The 23279-nt window shown below is 35.5% G+C and overlaps 1 protein-coding gene across 4 annotated transcripts in view; it reads left to right on the top strand.

Annotated features, from left to right (window-relative positions):
- Window positions 1–23279, top strand: part of SUGCT (succinyl-CoA:glutarate-CoA transferase) — a 331487-nt gene that overhangs the window by 44483 nt on the left and 263725 nt on the right. For all 4 annotated transcript variants that reach the window (XM_032442546.1, XM_015854946.2, XM_032442545.1 and 1 more), the window contains exons 7-8: window positions 10481–10572; window positions 16456–16599. In XM_032442546.1, the coding sequence (XP_032298437.1) occupies window positions 10481–10572; window positions 16456–16599 (236 nt within the window). The remainder of the gene's footprint in view (window positions 1–10480; window positions 10573–16455; window positions 16600–23279) is intronic.

The following is a 23279-nucleotide window of genomic DNA, read 5'->3' as shown; positions in this document are numbered from 1 at the left end:
ATTTGTTCCAGGAGACTGTCTTGTCTTGCAAGCCTCTTTTTTGCTTTGCTACTATATTTTTTTTTTATTTTTTTATGCATGAGAGACTCTTTATATGATGATTGCAGCTTGTTTGTTTGACTGTTTATAATGTAGAGGCTTTGAGATTTCACCAAAGAAACAGATCACATTGTCTTTGTTGTGCCACTTCACTTTATTTTCTATTGGTATTATTAGATTGGTAGGAAGACTGTAAGTAGCTGATTTTGACCTGAAATGTTTCCTAGTATGCATATGGTCTTCATTACTTCTGTTTTTAAAATCCTGTGATAAAATAAATCCCTTTGCCAGCAGCTGAAAAATAAAAGAGTTTTGGGTGTAGAAGACACAAGCAGTTGAAAAATAGCTTGTATTTTGTCATCTGCAGAAACCAAAATGGTGGCAATACCTGGCAGTTTTCCACGTACTTGAACATTGAAAGCATTCTGTATCCCCGTGTTTATGTCAGAGTTGGCTGAAACCCACTGTCCTGCAAGTTGTCTTCTGGAGAGAACTTTGTCATAGAAGTTGTAGACGTTATTGCAAAGTAAGGTTCTAATGAGAACAGAACTGTGCAGAACTGTCTTCTCATGAGTACATTTCTTGTAAAGAGAACAGAATAATTTGTCTGTGACAAATAGAGCAAGAAGTAATTGTTTAAATGTAAGGAAAAAACAAAACAAAACAAAAAAAAAAAGAAAAAAGACTCAATTTAAACGCTAAGAAAAGCTTTCTTGTAGATAAGATGGCCATCTTGCACTGGAGCAGTGACCTTATGGATACTACACAGTCAGAATACAGGTACATTGTGATTATGTCTTACAGTGGGTTCTGACCATGATTTCAAGAGGAGAATGTCTGAGGAGGGGGAAAGCAAAATTTGTAACCTCTTTTAATAGAATGCATCTTTGAAGAGAATTATATGGAGCTGTGACTACCAGATGCTTTCTCATATAAAGCCATATTCTTTGTATGATTAGATGGGCTTTCAGGTGTGATAGAACGGACAGGGAAGGATGTTAAAGATTGGTTAGTTCCAACTCTCCTGTAGTGGACAAGGACACTTTCCAGCTGACAAGGTTGCCCATCCAGCTTAGCCCCAAACACTCCCAGGGATGGAGCATCAACATGTTCTCTGGGCAAGCTGTTCCAGTGCTGTACCACCCTCATAGTGAACAATTTCCTCCTAACAGCAGTTTTTAAGTTTAGCTGTTTTAAGTAACCAGATGCATTTACTGTTTCACCACCCTGAATGATAAGTTCCTGTAAATGATCTGCAAAGGCATAGTTTTATCAGGGAATCTGCTAATATTAAAAATATTAAAGAATATGCATTCATATGCATTTCCAAGAGAACTTTGTTATAAATTCTTTTTCTTCACATAATATACTCTAATATACTTGTAAAATGCTGCACCTTCTTGCTTCCATCTGATCTACTGTAGCAGTTTCAATTAAACTTAAAGCTAGGTTTTTCAGCTTCACCATGTCAAATAAAAAAATGAATGTTTTATCAGGACTCTAAATTAAGCTCATTTTATTGTTTACTGTGATGTCCGAAATTAGAGTTAGGTACTAATTCTTTGAGCTAAGTAAGGATTGAACTTGTGTTTATATGCGTAACATGTCTATAAAGCACAGAGCTATAGTTAAGCTCTAAAAATAAAAAAATCAGTGAAGTTATTGTGTTGGAAAGAGAGCGTGGAATTTAAAAAATATATTGTATTCCTTATAACTTAATCTTCAGGAATTAAATCTTTAGGGGTTATATTTCAGAGATTTGTTTTGCAAAGATTTCAGGAAACATTTTGGAAAAAAAATCTATCCTCATTTTGGGCTTTTTACATGCTTTCCCACCTTCAATTTGTAGTAATTAAGGTCCCTTGAGGGACTATACGATATGTATTAAGGGAGAGGTCATAGTTATAGTGCATGCACATGTGTGCCCAAAGATGGATGCAAAGAAGCACTCAGTCCAGGTTGGTTTCTTCCAACTGGACTTGGCAATACAGATTTGTTTGTCAAGAATGCTATATGTATGCAGTCACAATAAGTGATGGTCTGTTGAATTTTTAACTACCCTAGAAAGAATGTTGGTTGCGTCAGGTGTGAAATAAATGTGTAAATAAGTAGTTACTTTAAAATTCTGTCACTCATAGGATAGTAATTCCACAGGTGAGGTACCACAGGAGTCTGTCTGGGCAGTTCTCCTCAATATTTAGCTAATTCCTCTGAGAGTGTTACAGTGTGGATGGGCTTAAGGAAATGCCTGTGCTACTCAGAGTGGTTGGCCTCACTAATTTTAAATGAGCTTTAACAGTGTAAGTATTTGGATACATAAGATCCACTTTACTAAAAAGGGTACAAGGAATGATTCCTCACCTTTACAGGTATGTAGCTAGGAATATTCGTATTAACTCAAAACAGCAACGGGGAATTTTAGTTCTGTCTGAGGTTCCTTACAGGGAGTGAGAGAGAGTTCGAGTTCTTAATTCAAGTGTATTCTGAGAGCTTAAGCTTTGAATTAAACTTGTTTTTAGAAATTGACCACTGAGTTGATTCCTGAGGTCATCTAGAATAGCACCTCCACTTAGCTTGGGAAGCAATTACTGCCTTGAAATTCTTAATGTGATAAGTTTAAGCTGATGTTGTTTAAAAACAAAATAAAAATGATAGTGCTTACAGTTTGGGTTATAGAGACAACTGCTTTTTCAAGATGTTTGGCATCTTGAAGAGCAAGAAAACACGTCCCAGGGATTTCCAGACCTGATTACAAGTCTGCTGAAAACCAGAATTGTATTGTTTGAGATGGTCTATGGCTGCGTCTCAGAAATGTGGTTGTTGTTTCTAGAGGAGTTGAGTGAGGCTTGGTACTCAGATCACATTAAAATTGAATGGAGTTGGACAACTGGCAGAGGTTATTGTTTGTCCCCTTCTAGTCTTTCAGTAGCTAAATATTAGTGGAAAGTTATGATTGGATTTAATAATTTTATTTTATCTTTGCCTTCCAATTTATAACACATGATGTTGCTTAATACTGGCCTAGAATGTTTAAATCACCATGTGCAAAAGCAGTAAGGTAATTGATACACCGTATGCATTCACAGTCATCAGTGGAAAAATTAAATGTATTTATCAGATTGTTGGTGAGGTTCTGTGTGCTGACTTAAGTTTATTTTTTGATCCTTTCATCTCTTCTGAGAGCTTGCTCTGACTTTACCTTCATCATATCAGTCCTGATCTCCCGTAAGCTTGCCTGCCCAGGAAGTTGTACTTCCTTTCCTTCTGACCAACACATGGCAAGCATTTTCCAAGTTGTTACTGGTTTTGCAAACTTCTTTGGCAGCTCTGACACTGCAAAGTTTCATATAATATGTCTGTTAGATTTTGGCTTTTTCATTATAGAGAATTGCTTGTGTTCTTCTGCTTGTTTCATTAATCTTTATTAAGTAAAGCTGTAAGCTGTCTTTAATTGAATGTTTTCTTTTGGCAGTAGAACAAGTAAAAGGGTGTTTCTCATTAATTTGTTATTCAGCAGGGATAGCCATCTATCTGGATTGAATTTGTGACAGTGTTTAGTTCCTATTTGTAGAAATGCCTATGGTGAACATATTTGTCTATGTTTTGCTCAGAATATCCTATACATGCTGACTTTATAATGTCATTTGTCATGTGGGAATTGAGCTACAAGGAATTTGTCTGTGTTGACAGCATGTCTCCGTGTTGTTTTTTTCTCTCTTTTTAGTACAATGTGTTTTATATTTTGTCCTATAAAATTTTATCATGCTATCAAATCATGAAGAAGTGCAGAAATTATGGCTTTTGGTTTTCTCTAGCATATGATCTGAATATTTCACACAAAGATCATCATGAGAAATGTGGACTGTTATTTTTATGACACAAGATAATAGTGTATTCAGACTTTCCTGCAGAAGCTAATTACCTGGCCATCAATAGCTTGAAAGCAAATGGTAATAAAGAAATGAGAGCGATAGCTTCAGGTGTTGCAGTAATACTGTATTTTTCTTCCTTCCAGGTTCTATGTTGTTAGTTGTGCTTGCTTTTTTTATTTCATTTTTTAAAATTTTCTCTGCTTTTTTGGAGGTGGCAAACTGTGGATCCAAGGGAAACTCTTAAATTTCATCAGGTACAAATCAAGTGTACAACAGCCTGAGGAATAAAGAAGTATTTTTAGCCCTTCTAGAAAACCTGTATGGATCAACAGTTACCTGCCTAAAAATATTGTTTCCAAGGTGCATGTTGTTTCAGTGGAGATGTTGCAACACATTGGTGTTTGTTTGTCCCAGATGTTTGTATGTGGCTCTTAGTCAGAATGAACTGTCTTTATACACGTTAGTAGGAATTTCTGTCATCATATCATCAGTAGCCCCTAAGTAAGCAATCTGGAGTGTCCAAATGCATGTTCAGTATGCAACTTGGAATGCCATGTGATTTACAAACACATGGAAGTTCGTCTGGGACAAAGTTGTTTATTTTGTTTGCCTGCTTTCTTAAAATTTGTGAAGAATGCCTGCCATAAATGTAGCTAAAAATCCCACTGTCATCTGGCAAAAATGAAAGAAAGCTATGTTGTAGGTTACATGGTATTATAAAGCTCAACCTGGAAAGACACATTAGTCTGTTTTTCTAACAGAGCTTTCTTTGGAAACAATTTTTGCTACCATTTTTAAATTTAATGTGACATTTTTGACCATCTGGCATTTGGCTGCTTCACTAATAACACTTTTGTGCAGCCTAGCAGCTTTTACCGTAGTTGCATTTTTCCTAATCTTCAGCCTGACCTTTCTCACTTCATAATATTTATTTCTGTCCCAGAACAGAATTATTTAGTGTGGATTCCAAAGCAAAGTGTGTCTTATGTGATAAATATATTCTAACGATTTTGATTGTGTTTAAGTGGATAAACTTAGCAGTCACTTGTTATGACATATAAAAATTTGGGGAAAAAATAACACTGTATGATGCCTGTAAATATTATCATTTTTCCCATGGTATGATTCAAAGCTTAAGTGCCCTCACATGGTACTCGCACACTAATCACAGAAATGATTACCTTCATGATGTCAGAAGTGGCTTCTGTTTCATATTAATTGGCTCCGTTTCATCAGGGCAGGAATGTGTCTCCAACTTCTAATAAGCAGCTAAGTTTTATTTCCCATTAAAGAAGGTCTTTATTTTGCTAGGTCTCTCTGATCTTTCTTGTTATAAACACTCAGTCCTTCCATTTGTCAGCAGCTGCTGTGATGTACTAACAGTGCTGTAATTTAATCAGATAGTAGCAGCAGTCTCACCTCTGTCTCTAACTGAAATGGATATATTTTGCCAGTGTTTATGGGAGGCTTACTTGCTGAGAATTCACTTTACCAAATAAATCTTCATCGGATTGCAATTACTGTCTTACATAGTTACTTCCTCTGTAAGCCCCCAACTTGTGATGAGGGTTTTAGTTTTAGTAATTTAGTGTTTATTTTGATACATTTTGATTGTCTTTCAGATTTACTATATTAATATTTTTAGGTGTCTCAAGTTTTCTCTTGTTGCTCTACATTGACTATTTGCCCTTCAAGCAACTGCAGGCATTCTAAAGCAGATGTGACTTGCGTTATTATTCCATATTAGCCAATTTCCATCCCATGTGTTATTTTGTACAACTTCAAATGTTGTATGCTCCAGTATATGTGGGAGGGGATGTATCCCTTGTCGTGTTACGTGTCTTGTTTTGAATATTCATACAGTGTGTGTTGCGCTGCATACTAGCAAAAAGAGATTCAGGCAATCTTAGTTAAAAATATACTCTCTAATATTTCAACTGCAAATTTGTCTTTAGCCACATGGAAATTTCTGAATAAGTGGGGATGCTAAGTGTAGCCTTAAAGGTCACTTCGCCATTATTTTCTGGTATGTCCTGAGGAATACAGGATTGCTTGCGGAAAGCTATGGCGTTCACTTTGCACATGCCTACCACCAAGGGCCCTTGTTTTCTCTAAGCTGATGCAAAGTAGCCAGCTCAGTTTGTTCTTTATAAGTGGATCATGTTCTGTTTGTTTTAAGGAAGCCTTCATCACACAGAAGAGAGACTTAGCTGAAGGATCAGGACAGACTGGAGGTTTCACTAGGGGGATACTGTGTCCCACAGTCAGTTCGCCTGTTGAACTGATGAGTACTTTGCAGCAGAATAAAGCAGCTTATATGCAGCAGCTGTGAGATCTAGGTAGATGAAGATGTGGCAGGTATCAGATCAATATTATAGAATAGGGACTTGGAAGGGCAAGGGTACAATTTCCTCTTTTTTTTTTTTCACTCTTTTTTTTTTTTTTCCTTTTAAATTTCAGATTCCATTTTACAGGAATCAAAAGCCTTGAGTATTTTCTCAGACTCAGAAAATGGAGATGTGTCTGCGCTGAGGCTAATTATTCATGCAGTCCCTTCTCCAAGTGAAATTATTTTGGAAATTCTCTAACTAAAATTCTCTGGTACTACAATTCACTAGAAGGAGGTCAGAGCAAGAGTGTAATCAGCTATGTTCATAGACCGTCTCTCTGAAGCCTATTCTTTCTACAATTAGCAGAGACTGTCTTTTTAGGCAAAGGTATTTTATGTATTAGTTAAAGCTGATAAAGCCTGAACTATGTTTATAATAAGCAGAATTTGTTTTTAGGCTTAACTTTTTGACTGCAAATTTGTGCTTTTGCACATTGAATTCAAATGTGAACACAGCGTTTTTGGACAAACATGTGCTTCAGTTGGTATTTAATATATATATTTTTTAATATAAGTGTACATATGTATGTGTGCTACAGTGAGATCTGTGTACCTTCCATTGATTTTATGAATGTAAGTGTGCCCTCTTTCAAGCCTTTTTTCTTAAAAAATATTTATTATTTTTAGTTATTTCTAAAATATCTGAACAGGGTTCCTCCATTGACCTGTGTAGTTAACTCAATAATGTTTATTTATTTATTTTTTTATTTTTTATTTTTTATTTTTTTATTTTTTATTTTTTATTTCTTATTTTTTATTTTTTTTAGATAATAAGATCTTTCATTTTTAGAAATACTTATTTGTCACTTAAATTTTATAGTTGGTTTCTTTTTTTCCCAGGAGTTTAACAGGCTCTGTGCCACACCATCTACAATAGATTTTTGCTTCTACACTAGCTTTGTCAATTCAGACTTTAAATCAAAACCAGAGTTATGTTTCTTTCCTTTTTAATCTTTTTGTGACTTTTGAAAACCAATTAGATTCTCCTTTAGGACGTGTGAAATTAACCTGAAAGGCATCAAATAATTTCTGTCTTGAAATCAGGCTGTTGTTGTGTGTGGAAAAGGACTTAAAATCAACATTTCTAAAATACTGCTAGAAAAATGCATGAAATTCTGCCTGTCACCTTTCCTCAGTTTAACGTTTGGAGGATGGATGTTTGTCATTACCAGAAGAGCATTGCAAAAAAACATAATTTTTCTGTCTGTGTACTAAATGTTTAATTTTTAGATGTTTTCTGTTTGTGAAACCATTTGTGTGAGCAGACGTGTTGAGATGTCTTTTCTTTGTTAATAACTCAGACCAGTGCATAAATTCTCACTGACTTCAATATGCTTTTCACTATTCAATTAAAGTTGTTTTGAGTATTTATTTATTTTTTTTAATTATTGAGCAAGATTTTGTTCCTGAAGTGGACCCAGACATATTTAAATGGTTTTAATGCTCCATTTCATCTCAGCGAGATAACGATATATGCTTGGAGCCACTCAGAGCATTTTTGTGTGGACCCAAAATTTTATTAGCAAGTCGAGTCATGCTTGAAAATCAACTGACTTTATTTTTTCTTTCTTTTTTTTTTTTCTTTCTTTTTTCTTTTTTGTGAACTTAGCTGTGTTGATATGAACAGAAAGGCCACTAATTGCTCTTTATGGTCTTCTAGTCAGCCATTGTCAGAGAAACAAAATAACACTGGATAAACCTGTAGTTTCCTCTTCTCACTTGTGATTATTAAAGTCAGTATGCTTTTGAATTGAATGTAAGAGAAGTGTGAATCCTTTCTTCTGAAATATGTGTTTTGTGGATTTGTTGATGAAGTCCTTGTGCTGGCTTTTGTATCCTGATGTTCCTTGTAACACTAAGCATAGAAGCTGAGCTCCTTAGCCTCCTTGGCTCCCAGATGTCCCAGAAAAATGTCCTAGCAAGTAATTTCATTGCACAGTGGTGGAAATCAGTGTATTTGTTGGATATTGTTTTGCTTGGTATGAATTAATTAGTAATAATTGGAGTAACGAAGTACTTTAACTGCAGTTTGGAAGTGATCATTAATAACTTGCAGTGTATTTTAGTAGCTGCTTATGAATTTTGTACTGAATAACATTGATCCAAATGGAGGAATTGAAGATGGTTACCTTTACATGTAACAATTTTTAATTTTGTGCTGTGAGCAATAAACCCAATCTTGACTGTCACATCTACCAAGCAGGTTTCCATGGTGTTATTTAGGGAGAATAAATAAAAGAAATGTGGAGACTGAGAGATTTTTTTCTTGTAATACGTGATGATCTATCTGTCTATATATTTAGTTTAATGCTGTCCTCACAAGTCAGAGTGATACATAAACTTTGTATTACAAATGCCAGCCATAATAAGAGTCTTGTCTGTAATAGCTCCTGTTTGCTCCTTTAATTAGGGTATTTCTGCTAGATATTTCTGAAAAGAGAAAAGAACTTTTGAATTTGCTACCTCTTTAAGGAGTAGAAATTTAAATCTCTGACTCATAATGGCTTTGACGTTTTCTATTAGTTTAAATAATAGAATTCAAATACTTGTGCTTCATAGAATTGTAGAATCATCAAGGTTGGAAAAAGCTTACAAGATCATCTAGTCCAACCCAACCATCCACCTACTACCAGTATTTCCCCACTAAACCTGGTACCTTAATACAACCAACATCTTAATGGTTTTTTTTTTTGGAGACCTCTTCTGATGGTAATTCAAACACTTCCCTGGGCAGCCAATTCCAGCACTTAACCACTCTTTCAGAGAATAATTTTTTTCTAATTCCCAACCTGAACCTCCTCTGGTGCAAATTAAGGCAATTCCGTCTAGTCCTATTGCTATTTATGTGGGAGAAGAGGCTGACCACAACCTACCCACAACCTCCTTTCAGGTAGTTGTGGAGGGCGATAAGGTCTCCCTAGAGCCTTCTCGTCTCCAGACTAAACAATCCCAGTTACCCCAGCCATTTCTCCTACAGTTTGTGCTCCAGGCTTCTCACCAGCTTTATTGCGCTTCTCTGGACATGCTCCAGCACCTCAATATCTTTCTTGTAGAGAACTCAAACTAGACACAGCACTTGAGGTGTGGCCTCACCAGAGCTGATTACAAGGGAACATGTACCTCCCTGCTCCTGCTGCCAGCACTATTTCTGTTGCAAACCAGGACGCCATTGGCATTTTTGGCTACCTGGGCACACTGCTGGCTCATGTTTAGGCAAGCATCAACCAATTACTCCTAGGTTTATTTCCTCTACACAGTCTTCCAGCCATTCTGCTCAAAGCCTGTAGGGTTGCCTGGGGTTGTTGTGGCCAAAGTGCAGGACCTGGCACTTGGTAATATTGAACTTAGTCCCATTGGCCTCAACCCAGTGATCCATCTTATCTAGATCTCTCTGTAGGGCCTTCCTGCCCCCAGGCAGACACTTCCTCCCAACACAGCATCATCTGCAAACTTACTGAAGATACACTCAATCCCTTTGTCCAGGTCATCAATAAAAATGTTAAACCCCAGTACCAATGTCTTAGGAAAATACCGCATGTGACTGGTCTCTAACTGGATTTAACTCCATTCACCACCTCCCTCTAGGTCTAGTCCTCCAGCCAGTTGTTTACGCAACAAAGATTGTGCTGGTCCAAACCGCAGGCTGTCAGCTTCTCCAGGAGAAGCTTCCCTGTTGACTTACACTTTATGTGATAATGTTCGCTAGTTCTCTGAAAGAAAGAGCAAAAGGAAATTAGCCTTCTCTCTTTGCATTATACAGGCACAGTAGTACAGTAATGGTCTGTAATGTCAGCCTTAAATTGTTTGACTGTATTGTGATTGACAGGGAGGTCAAACTGAATTCTGTATTTGGTAACCTCTTCAGTTGATCCAGGAAGATCTAAATGAAAGTTTCGTAGTGTTTTTTGGAAGAACATAATGAAGTAAAGTGGAGATACCAAACTTGTCCAGAATTAGGATCAAATGCATCACCAGCCTGCGCAGGAGAGAAATAGATGCTTAATCTAAGCATTGTTCCAGGAATAACTAAAATAAAATAGCGTTAATTGTTTTTGCAGTCTGGACAACTTATGAACAGAAGCTGATGAGAAGTATTGGTTCCATTTTATTCTAAAGTAGTAAGAAGTGTATGTTGTGCTGGTCCTTGATTGAATTACTGTTCGCTGTCTTTCTGTTTTAGGTTATGGACAGACTGGTCCAATGGCTCACAGAGGTGGATATGACTCTATTGCAGCTGCCATTTCTGGTCTCACGCATATCACAGGGCATGAGGTATGGTGCTCAGTTTTTAAATTTAGTAAAGTCTGTGACATACTCCATGTACTAATCACATTGTGGTGTTAGCTAGTCTTTGTTAAACAGCTCTGCTATGTATGCCCTTCACAGTCCAACAAGAGGCCTTATCTCTGTGAAGTTAGTAAAATGGTAGTACTTTTACCCATGAGATATCTCATTTCAGCCTTAAGAACTAAGTCAATGCCTGAGAAACAGAAAATGGAAGAAAAGTGGCATCCTAAATTTCCAGTGAATAAGTTATCAGTACTTAAACTAATCTGTGTGGCTTTCAATCACTTCAGTAACAGATTAACTGCTGGATAATGAAACCACACTTTTATGGAAAGCCTCACCTTTGCTTTGATATAGCAGATGCATAATACCTTTAAAAGTTGGAATGGTGAAGCCATCCAGATAACTTTTAACTTTTCAATCACCTTGCCTGAAAATTTGCAGAGACATAATACTAGTGGCTCTGGAAAAGCTTTATGTGCTGCTATTCCCACTGGTATCCAAGATTGTCGGATCATACAGCAGTGCAGGAAGTATTACAGGGGTAGCTTGGTATCTGGATTACATAGATACATATAATATGCATCTTTACCTCAGAGAAAAATGCTGGTGAAATAGGTCATTAAACGCTGGTAAAATCCGTGGCCTAAGTTGCCCTTGAATCACCTATAGGTAGTGAGTTCTCCAAATGTCATTTCTTGAGAGAGGTAGTGCTACAAGTCTGTTCTCCGTGTCACATCCACTAGATAGTCTTCTGTGCTCCTAATAGTCTGCAAAAAGTAGTGTAGATTTTTAAAGTATGATTCTTGCCTGCCCTGAGTAAGCAAGGAGCACATCAAGTTTCTGTACTTAGTGTCAAATATTCCTGTTTCTTGAGCAGATTGCTAAATTATTAGCGTGATGATCTGGACATTACTGTAGGAATGATATTCTGCCAGTAGACTAATTTTCTGCCGAAAACAATGGCAAGCATCACAACTCCATGCTCCAGAGAATTATTTTACTCCTTTCTATGGAGAAGTTAAAAACAGACAAGCAAACAAAAAACAACAACAAAAAAAACCCAACACATTGCTGCTGCGGTAATGATAAATACTCTTAAGGTGTCCCTCCTCAGAATACAAGAAGCTGAACTTGAATGTGGCCCTTAAATTTACTTCAGATATGTAAGGCACATATGTATTAACCACAGTCACTGAGTGGTCACTGCTTCCAATACAATGCCAGAAATTTCATGCCCTTTTCAAAATATGCCATGCAATGTTAAATAAATAAAGGAAGTGATGTTGAAAGTTTGAGGGGAGCGAGCAAACAAACCAAACAACAACAAAAAACAAAGTGCAGGGCTTTTGTAAGGCTTTTAGGTATGTGAACAATGGAAACTACAAATGCTATGAGAGCAATATTACTTAGTGACACTTATGAAGATGGATTTTATTAAAGGATTGTGTTACACTGCAAATCCACATTTTGGTATCACCTCCCCAGGACTTGAGGCAATGTAATCAGAAATGATGTAATCATTGCTGGTAACAGTTTCATCTGTTCATTCGAGACTTTTAACAGTTAATTCAAATTTAGCGATTATCTGGCATGATTAAAATAAACATGCTAAAACATGTTTTATTATTTATTTCTCATTTGCAGTTGGTCACGTTTTTTATCAGTTTCTGAATAAAGCATTTTTTGTTCTACAAGGAGACAGTTTTGTTTCAAAGACTTAAATGGTCAGTAGCTCCAAAGTTGTGTGCCTTTTGTTATAGTGAAATTTGACCAAAATGGTTTTAAAATCATATTGTATAATTACTTGGAAATTTAGTCTTTTCAACTAAAATTCCCATGTCCTACATTTGTGCATGTTGTTCAGCATTTTTGAACTCTAAATTGAGACAGCTATGAAAAAAATGTAGGAAAAGTTTATTTCAGGCAATATGTAGAGAAATGACTGAAGTAAAGATAAAATAACCTTGCTCACTTTTGTGTCTTTTTTTCTGTAATTAAACTATTATTTTTTGCCTAATAACAAGAATTTGTACTTAAAGTCCTCAAAGCAGCATGTCCCTTTGGAGCATACTCTAGTAAACTAGATTATAATTTCTTCTCTTTTTTTCTTACAGTAAATTGAAAATGTCAGTCTTGTAAACTGATGAAAAAAGAAAGAAAAGTTATGATATTTCTGTATTTTCTCGCAGTAGTTGTACTTAATCAGCATAATAGTATCAGTATAACAGTGCTCTGTAGAAACTACTTTAATAGATGAACTGTTTAGCGTGCTTGCAGTGCCTTAGATTTCTTAGCTGTAGTAGACAAACTACAAAGTTGGGAAGTGGAAAAAAAGGCATCTACATGCATCGGTGAGTTGCTTAATTTTATGGTACATTAATGAATGAGTACATTGATCTGAAAGGAATACTTCTTATTTATTTCCATGGAAACTACACTGGATACAAAGAGCAAAATGGCAGTGTTTGATAAAGCAAATTCTCAACTACAAAATGGTATTTTTCAACATAGTCACCACCACTAGCTGCTCCTTTTCACCAGCAATGAGCAAGAACCTGCATACCATGCTTGTCAAAATCTGCACCAGGGAGGTGACACACTGTCACTTCTGCCACTGCTGAAATGCTCCACCCACCACCTTATTGTGCTCACACCCACTGTTTGGTCTCTATAAACATTCAGGAAGCATTCAAGGATGTCATTGGGATCAAATTTTTCTGCATGGAGGAATTCAGTGATAGACTTCTGCTTTGCATTCACTTCCATGTCAGATGTCATTTTGTCAGGCTGTCTGTCTGCTGCTATCTGTTTCGTGACAACAAAATGTAGCCAAATATTTGCAAGAAGATTCAGCCATTACTGCCATGCCACCAACATCCACCTCTGACATCATGGGCCATCATAATAAGATAGGAGGCAGTGCTTTCGTAGTAGCTCTTGTATTTACAGCACCATATGAAGCATTTTAATAATAGGATATTAAAATTATGTTCTGTACTTGACATTTCTAAAATTGATAGAATAGCAATAAGAACTGCATTTTAGGGAAATTTAATATTGTAAATTTTACCCTATTTCAGCCATCTGGATACTGATTTAATTTCTAAGAAAGTTTTCTGTTGCTGTTGACCTGCCTTTATTGAATACTGAGCAGACATGGTTCTAGTCAGTAGCTCCCAGTATTATACTATGAAATTTCTGTATTACTAGCACAGGAATTTAAGTAAAGCTTAAACCTTCATTAATTTGATTGCATACATAACATTTCCTGCATTACTGTATATAACAATTTCAGGCAGTAGATCACAGTGGAAATGTTTATTTTTTCCAAGTTTATTTTAGATAGTGAAATAATTAAAAATAGGACATGAAAGTGGCAAGTGCCGAAAGTACACAGTAATATCACATTTAGTGCATGGAATAGAACTGTTGAAAGGAGTGAAAAATTATGTGCATGTTTCATCTTATTATTTGAGAAATGAGAAGATTCCTTCATGAGGAAATCTTGAGAATCTTACCTTTTTTCCATTTTTTTTTTTTTTTCTGAGAAGCCACTCTTACTGAAATGACTTAATGCTGGCTGTTTTGAAAGGCTTCCAAGCAAAGTTGTCTTGTGAATCTCGAAATCAAACTATAGCTTTTGCAGTATTGAAGAATGAAAGGCACAAACAGCTATGTGTGTGCTTTTATTGACTAAATCAAATCGATTTACTGTAGAATACTACCTTTAAATCATGTTTTTATGTGCAGATAAGGAAATCTGCATGGAGTTCCAACTCATATGTATGTACTTGATTACCTCTGTATTAGAAATGTTATGGCACCTGTGAAATTTGAAATTCTAATGTGTATGAAACTTCAAACCCATTATATATATATTTATATATATCTATACCACAAATTCAGTTTGATTTGAAAGTTGCTGCTTCAGGCCAGACTCAGTTAATTATTATTATTATTTTTAGCTGTAAATTAAAATATGCAAAAAGGACTGAATTTATATTGATTACAATTTTATTGTCCTGGAAGACATAACTTGTAGGTACTTTATTGGTTAAATGCCTCATTCAGGTTTCCAATTTGATGAACAGAAAGCTTTTACTTGAACATATTCAGTCAGATGTATATTCCTTTGAAAATTTCATGAAACTCATTAGGGCAATAATTTGAACTTTGAAATGAAAACAATTTCGATACAAGTTCCCTTTATATCTCCAAATGGATCATTACACAAAGTGCTAGATAGCTTTATGGTGCTGCAGTGTATTCAGTAAGCATTTTTTCTTGTTGAAGCAATACGTTTTGTTTTACTGGACACTAGGCAGAAAAGCATGATTAGAATCTACAGTACCAGAGGGGCCATTCTTCAGCTTAAAAATAAATGACAACAAAATAGTACCCGTAATAGTACCCATAATATACTGTTCAGAGCTGTTGAAAAATACACAGCCCTTGCTGATTAATATTAGCTGCAGCAAGTTATTTCCATTCTGTAAGGACTACTGGACTTTTATTAATACTTCTACTGTGCACGTCATTTCAAATCAGTTTCCCTTTATAGTGGATCACTTTTTGTATTGCTGATATAGGTGTTGTCCCTAACTGGGGTTCAACCCAATGATTTTTCTCTTACCAGCACAGTTTTGTTCTTCTACCAGAAGGGTGGTAACATTGCTTCAGGGGTGTGTGAGGATATACTTTATTTTAAAATGATTTATTTGAAGAAAAGCTATTTTATAGATCCTTACTTTGCACAGGAAGCTAGTATAATATTAGCTACAGCAGTACTGTGTGCTGTCAAACTCTATCTACAGTGGAAAGTTTCACAAAGAAAGCAAGGTATATCTAGATGTTTAAAGTTTCACTGTTCACATAAAGCAGCTTCGTATCTCTTGTTTCTCAGGACATACATGAAAATGTAAATGAATCTATTTCATGTTAGTTAGAGAATGAATCCTGTCACAAAAATGCACGGGGGGACTTTAAAAGTTGATTTAGGTGAGGAGGGGGGATGATAGATGCTGAATTATCTTACTAGGCACACTAAGGGAGAATGGAAATTGTGTAGACTTTTGCAGAAAGCCAGTGTTAAAAATAACATAGTAATATAGTGCTAGTAGTTTGACAACTTAAGTATAGGAGTGTTCTGTAAGAGGAAATTGTGAAATTAGTGTTAATAGATAAAGGTTATCATTTTACTGAGGCAAAGGAACTGTTAGCCTTGAAATATTAGGTAGGTTAGTACTTGATGAAGAAAGTGCTAGAATCAAGAAGACAAATTCATATGTAACAGTCTTAAAATAACTGATTTTTATATCTTCAAAGTATAATTTTCTCTACTGAGAACAAAAATTAATTACACTTTAAAAATTTTGGAAAGTACTTCAAACTGAGAAGACTGAGAGGAATGAATAAGTATGATTCTGCTTTTCAAATAGTCATACATCTGGGGTAATGTGCTGTGGAAATCCTTTAGATGTTTGGCTTCTGTTTTGTTGTCTCTAACTTTATCTCTCTCCTTTAAACATTTGTGTGTTGAAGTATTGATTGTAGTAGAGCAAGAGGTAGCATAAAAGGTAATTTACAGTTTATAGGCTTTGTAGCACCTTTATGCATGGAATTGTGTAAATACTGAAAGAATACCTCTTTTTTAGGGGTAGCTTCTATGTTTTGGTTCACTCAAAGATGCTTTTATCTATTGTTGCTTGCAATGAAGAAATGTGTAAACAGTTTTTATGATAAAAATTATGTGGAACATACTAAAACAAAGTAATGTTTTGCTTATTTCCTCTTCTTCCTTTTCCTTTTCTATTTGTTTTCTGTTTATTTTTATTTCATTTGGAGTGTTGTCTTCCTTTTCTTTAGGGTGGTGAACCAGTTAGAGTAGGAGTAGCCATGACAGATCTTGCTACTGGCTTGTATACATGTGGAGCAATTATGGCTGGCTTGCTTCAGAAGTATAAGACTGGGAAAGGAATGCACATTGACTGTAATCTCTTGTCATCCCAGGTAGGAATTTAAAATATAAACTAACTGCTTTTAGTTGTTAAGATGTTTTATTCTAAATCCACTATTTTGATATAAATTAATATAAATTAAAAAGTATAACTTATGACAATACTAATGAAAATAATGTGTCAATGACAGCTTCCTCATTATGCCATTCTGGTAGTGACCATTTATATGATGTGGTTATAGTTATTACAGGAATATGTTTGTTTTTCATTTTGTAGAGAAGACCTCCTTGTTCTTGAAAAACAGTTTAATCAAAGCTGTGATGGTGCAGTGAGAGCAAGAAGTTGTAGTAGGTGGTTGAAGAAAGACAAGAATAAGTGCTGAAACCACCATTGGAAGGGAGGACTTGGCAATGGGCAATGTAATTAACAGTGATGAATGACTTAAACAAAATTGACCAAAGTTGTCAAGTAATCAAGGAGCACTGAAGTATCAAAGTAATCTAATATAAGAAGTCTGCCTACTGACTCTGGAAACTGGGGAATAAAATAAGTGTGAATATGCTGCATTTCCTCTAGACACGCTGTATAGAAATCTCATCAAAATTGGAAAGACAGCGATGTTTTGATGATGACATCTGTATCATATGCCACTAATGATGAGAACTTAAAATTGCATTTGAACATCTGTTATGTCATGATTCTTTGGTCTGCTGATTTTTGGCTTTTTAATGGACTCTCTCTCTATATATAAATAACTTATAATTTATATATATATAAATAACTCGTCTGTATTATTATTTGGCATTTTATCAAATGCTCAAAGTAGAAAGAATTGAGGCTGTGTGATGGTGCAGCTCCTAATTCGTCCTGTTTTGTCAGCACTGTTGCCCTTAGAATCTTTTATTTTTGTTTAAGGCAGCTTTAGCTATGCAAAAAAAAAAAAAAAAAAAAAAAAGTGTAATTTCAGAAAATTATCTTTTAGGTCCACTCATTGGCTTATAGAGGAAAGGGAATGAACACTCAGAGATTAGTGAACGAAGTGTACATGATATGTGATTTTTGGCTTTAATGTGCTTAGCTGAACAAGTACAAAATGGTGAAGGGATGGTAGTTATATTTACACTTTGTACATATTATTTTGTTCCATAGTTGTTATTAACTTAACTGAAATACATTGATATTTTGTAATAGACTACATGTATAAATTGTTTATCAGAAAAATATGTATTTTGTTTTAGATAACCTTACAACCTTGGTCCAAAATTTACTTTAGGATGTTCACCTAAGACTTTAAGGAGAACATTTATTTAATTGGAGAAAATTATTTTTGGATGAGATTTTGGAGTGGAAAACAAATCAATGTGATCAATCCCATTGAAAACACATTAAAGTAGCTGAAGAAAAATGTAGTTGACAGCCAGGTCTCTTTGGGAACATCTTGTCTGCTAGTTACCCTGGTTTGTTTTCTTCTTTTACCTTTTCTAAATAAATAAATAAATAAATAATAAAAACAAAACACTATTGTTTACTTGTAAATCCTGAAAGGTCAGTATCATCAAAGATGTGAAAAGAACCAGTAGAAGAAAATCTAAGTAATCAGTGTAAGAAAAATTGCTTTCAATGCTTCTGTTGGTAATGTTTTAGGAGGAAAGTTTGACAATTACTGTGGTACAATCAGATTGTTCAGACAGATTATGGTTTTACATACCAAGCTATCTAAGGCAAGGTCTTCCTTATGTGTTGAGTCTTTAAAAAGAGTGAGCCTTTGGAGTCTCTCATGGATACCATCAAAAAAAGGAACCTGAAACTGTAGATTTTTAGTTTGTTCTTGTTGCTGTTGATTGTGTTGCCAAAGAAATGCTGCTTCTGGAGTGTGAGTTTCACTGGAGTATAGTCATTTTTAGTGAGAAAAAAGAAATATTTTTTTTCCATGTGTTAAGCAAAAGTGCTGCTGTAATGCCCTCTTGCTAAGTTAGGAGAGCAGGGACTCTCCTATATGAAACTTTTTGCTTTTGTCAGTGTTTCATGCACTGAGCTAATATGCTTGGGAATTCTTACACAAGACTATATATCTGTATATATATATATCTATATCTATCTATCTATCTATCTATCTATCTATCTATCTATCTATCTATCTATCTATAAATACTTGTCTATAAATAATATCTCTCCCTCTCTCTACATAATTGCAGCGTTTGAGGCACAGACTCAGATGTGAATGATCCAAATCATTTATTACAAGTTCTCACATCCCTTATATACCTTCACAAGTTGTTATTTTCTAACTTTCCCGTCCGCCCTTACAACTTTCCCAACCACCTTTACAACAAAGGTTTTGTCAACAAAGCATTCTACAAAACACTTTTCAACTGTCCATGCAGGCACATATCCAATCAGAGCTGTGAGACCCTTCTTCTCCTTCCAGAGGTGTCCTTGGTTCTCATGCTGTTTATCTTGCTCCACAGCTGCTGCTCTGAACAGCTTTTCTTATATTCCCACACATAATAAGTGTATAATATATTCCTTGAGCATAATTAAGGCCTTTTACAAGTCACTATAGCTGCCTTCCACTATTTAAAGGGAGCCTACTGGGAAAGCAGGAGACTATTAGGGAGGTGAGTGATAGGACAAGGGGGTATTAAACTAAAAGTGGGTGTATTTAGATTATGTACGAGTAAGAAATTATTTACTGGTGGTGAGGCACTGGAGCAGGCTGCCCAGAAAAGTTGTGGATGCCCCATCTCTGGAAGTATTAAATGCCAGGATGGATGGTGCTATGAGCAACCTCAACTAGTGGGGATTGAAGGGAGGGGAGGGGAAAAAAGGAAAAGAAAGAAAAAGAAAAAATAACTCCCAGGAGTTAAAGTTCTTAAATAGATGGAAATCGCTGAACAACAATTGGATTATTTTATAGAAATATAAAGTATGCCCGTGGCCATCTGTGTCTGCGCTATCACTTTTCTGCATGCTTTATAGAAAAGTACGGTGTTGCTTTTGATGTTAATTGCCTGCACAGATATGCTAATGACAAAGGGCAGTGAAGTAAATGCAGCTATCAGTTACACTTTTAAAAGAATTTTCCCTGTGAGTGGCAAGTTTGTTCATTATTTGTTGGGTTTGTACAGAAAAAGTATCCAACAAATGAAATCCCCTTCTGTTAAAAATGTTGTTTTTCAAATATCATAAGAAAATATTTATTTCAAATGTTACATATCAAACAGTTTTGTCCAATTGCTCTCTGCCAGTTTGTGACTATGAAAGAAAATTTCTTTCTGTACAACAATACAGAATACTAGAATTCTACTGAGGAGATTCAGTGACCACTAGGATGTGGTTTTGCAGTAAGCACTGACTTTCTGTATCTATCATCTATAAACTTTTAACCCATGTCATACAATTCCTTTGAATTTCTTGACTTTCAGATGATTTACAGTTGTCAGCTCCAGACCTTTCAGCGTCAGCATTTAAATAGTGTCCTTTAGATGATGCTAGTAAATAAAGAGGAAGTGGGTTTTGGATTTGGTTCCAATTATGCAATTGTGCCTTTTCTTCTGTTGTGGCTTAAAAAAAAAAAAAGAAAGAAATGTCTTGGAAGTTTTAATATCCTTCCTGTATTTAATTGCAACCAGGCTCCAACAAATACTGTAATAAGTCGATTTCTCTTAGACTGAAAGTACACAAGAAGTGTTTTACATTAAACATTTCTACAATTTTGGAGTGTGTTGTTTTGCAAATTCTACAAACAGGATAATACAATTAATATTGTTTGTATTATATAATTGTTCATCAGACATTTCTGCACTTCTGATTATTACATTTTAATTTGAGTTTGTTACAGGAAACTTCATCTTCAGATTTTAAAGTGACCCTAGAAAATTGGCATAAGTAATTTTCTACATTGTATCTCTGGCTTTAGTTTGACAGTTTAATTCAGAAAACGCTAAGGTTTAGAATCTAATAGTTTTTGTGTTTCTGGATCACTTTTTCCCAAAATGCATTTGTTTAAAGCATATTTATTTCAAGTTCTTTGAGTAGTCTCCATTAAAAGTTTTCATGATACATCTTTTACAAACTGTTAGTTATATTTGAAACTGATACTGATTACATGCTGCCTGGAGGTCACATATGGCATCCCAGGATCCTTCAGCAGTAAGCTGTATGAGAAATAGCGGTTGTGGAACTAAAATGCTGTTTGAGTACCCTTGCAGTAACATAGTGCTTTTCTACCTGGTAAGTTATAAGTTTTCCAAATACATAAATGTATAGGAACTGTTAAGACACGGCCTGAACCACTAATTGAGCACCTGGAAGAAGAGAACCTGTAAGCCTTGGGAGTGTGGGTGGAAGCAATTCACCTTTGTGATTGTATGGGGATGGAGTCTGGCTCCACCTCTCTTGAACCTCATTTAAGGGCTGACTGCCACTAAGGAAGGATCTCTTGCTGGAGATTCCTCCTTTGTGGAGTTTTTCTGTGAGCCTAGATCTTTGGAGATGGGTGAGCATTCTTCTTTTTGTAACATCTTCTCATTGTGATGGTCCTGCTGCTGTTACAATAAATTAAGTCTGCTATTCTGGAGGGACGTCATTGTTTCTGGTGATTTCAGGAGCCGTTAACACGACTCTTACACACTCGTCTTGACAATGTTTTAGACAAAGAGTTCTTTTTTACAAGCTTATGGAGTGTCATCTTGCAAAACATAGTGTTCTATCATGTAAGAAAAGTGGATGCGCTTTGTACAGAGGCAGTCTTTTTCACTACACAGCTCTGATATGGAAACATAACCGAGTCTGAATTAACATGAGTAGTTCTTTAAATTATATGTTGCATCAGGCACTATTTTTATATATACATATATATATACACACATTATATATATATATATACACACACACATATATGCACACATTATATATATATATACACACGTATATGCGTATATATATGTATACATATATGTGTGCATATATACATTATATATATATGTATATAATATACACACACACATACACACATACATACACACACACACACACACATATATATATGTGGCATATATGGTATATATATATGGCATCAGGCACTTTTCTTGGCTAGTCTCAAAAATTTCAATTGAGGATCTCAGCTTAATACAGAGCAGATATTATCCATCAGGGTTTTAGGTAGCCAGAATGTTACTGAAGTCGTCCTGGGGACCATAGTAACATGACAGTAACTCTATTTCATATTGGTCTCTTTGGAATGTGTTTTGATGTTAGCTGTTGGAATGGTATTGTCCAATTGGTTTTTGGAGTTGATGGCTTTGCACAGAATTTGTAGCCAGACTGCAAGGGAAATTTCTTTGTTTGCTGCTTGACAGTGAAGTCTTCATGTTTTTGTCTTTGCTACTATTATTTCCTGTACTAATAAAACGAAGCCTGGATATGTTGCTGCTTCATTTTCCTGTGTTGTCAATTGGGACTAGGAAGTACATAGAAAAAATAAGCCCTTTTAGTACACAGAAAAAAAATAAAAACAACTGTCTGCAGTGGGAAAGGGAGAGAATTTGAAGACAAAGGAAGGTATTTCTTTTAATGAGATGACCTTTGAATATGGATGTGACTTTGGAAATGGTATCAAGATGTTTATTGTACTTAATTACCAACAGATCATATTTCAGGATCATGCTAAGTATTAGGAGAAAAAGGATATCCTGGATGTTTCAAAATGTATGACTGATATATCTTCTTTTTTTTTTTTTTCTGAATTTTTTAATTTTTTTTTTTGCCCACCCATCCTAATAGGAGTGGGTGGAGTGAACAAACAACTGTGTGGTGCTGGGCCACCTGCCAGGTTAAACCACAACAAGGGGCCTACAGGTAAGATGAGGAGGGGCTTTCTACAAGGACATGCAGTGACAGGATGGGTGTAATGAATTTAAACTGAAGGAAGATAGATTTAGATAAGATGTCAGGAGGAAATTCGTCAGCATAAGGGTGGTGAGGCACTGGCACAGGCTAAGATACCTTTTTCTACTGCCTAGAAAAGCTGCGGAAGTGCAACCGTGGAAGCCTTCAAGGCTGGGTTGAATGGAGCCCTGGGCAGGAGGTATCCCTCCTGTGGGGTTGGAGCTTGAGGATCTTTAAGATCCCCTTCACTGTAAACCTTCCATAATTGATATCCTTAAAGCTCACCTCTCTCTGAACTCAATGAAGTTTTTAGAAGTTGCTCTCTACATTGGTCAGATTTGGATAGGGCCTTTCAAAATTGTTTCAAGGTGAAGAGCTGTAATTTGATGGAACAGCTTTCAATTTTATGTCATAAAAAATTGTAACTAAGTAAAATTAGTGATTTTGGTTTGCCTCTGGAATTCTAATAAGCCTTCACTATCCTGTCATTGTGTACATTGATGGAATGGTAACTAAAACTAAGGTTTGAGCAGTGCTTTATGTGACTATCTCAAATAGCTCTGATTGGCATTATTATTATTATTTTTTATGAAGTGAAATAGAGGAGGATGATACAGATTTGGACTAATGATTACTTTTTGGTCAGTGGAGATTTTGTCTTCCATGACCATATTTCTCCATGTTTCTATCATTCTATAGTTTATCATTTCTAGCTCATAAATAAACCACAAAATATCTTGATTTCAGCCAAAACATTGTTAGTAGTGTGCTGATGTTCTTGTTGCTGCTGAATGATAAGAGCGTGCCTGGGGCTGAGCTGGGCAGATGACAGAGAAGAACTGC

Source organism: Coturnix japonica, chromosome 2 (assembly GCF_001577835.2).
Source record: "Coturnix japonica isolate 7356 chromosome 2, Coturnix japonica 2.1, whole genome shotgun sequence".
Taxonomy (NCBI): Eukaryota; Metazoa; Chordata; class Aves; order Galliformes; family Phasianidae; genus Coturnix; species Coturnix japonica.
This window is presented reverse-complemented; position numbering and strand designations above follow the sequence as displayed.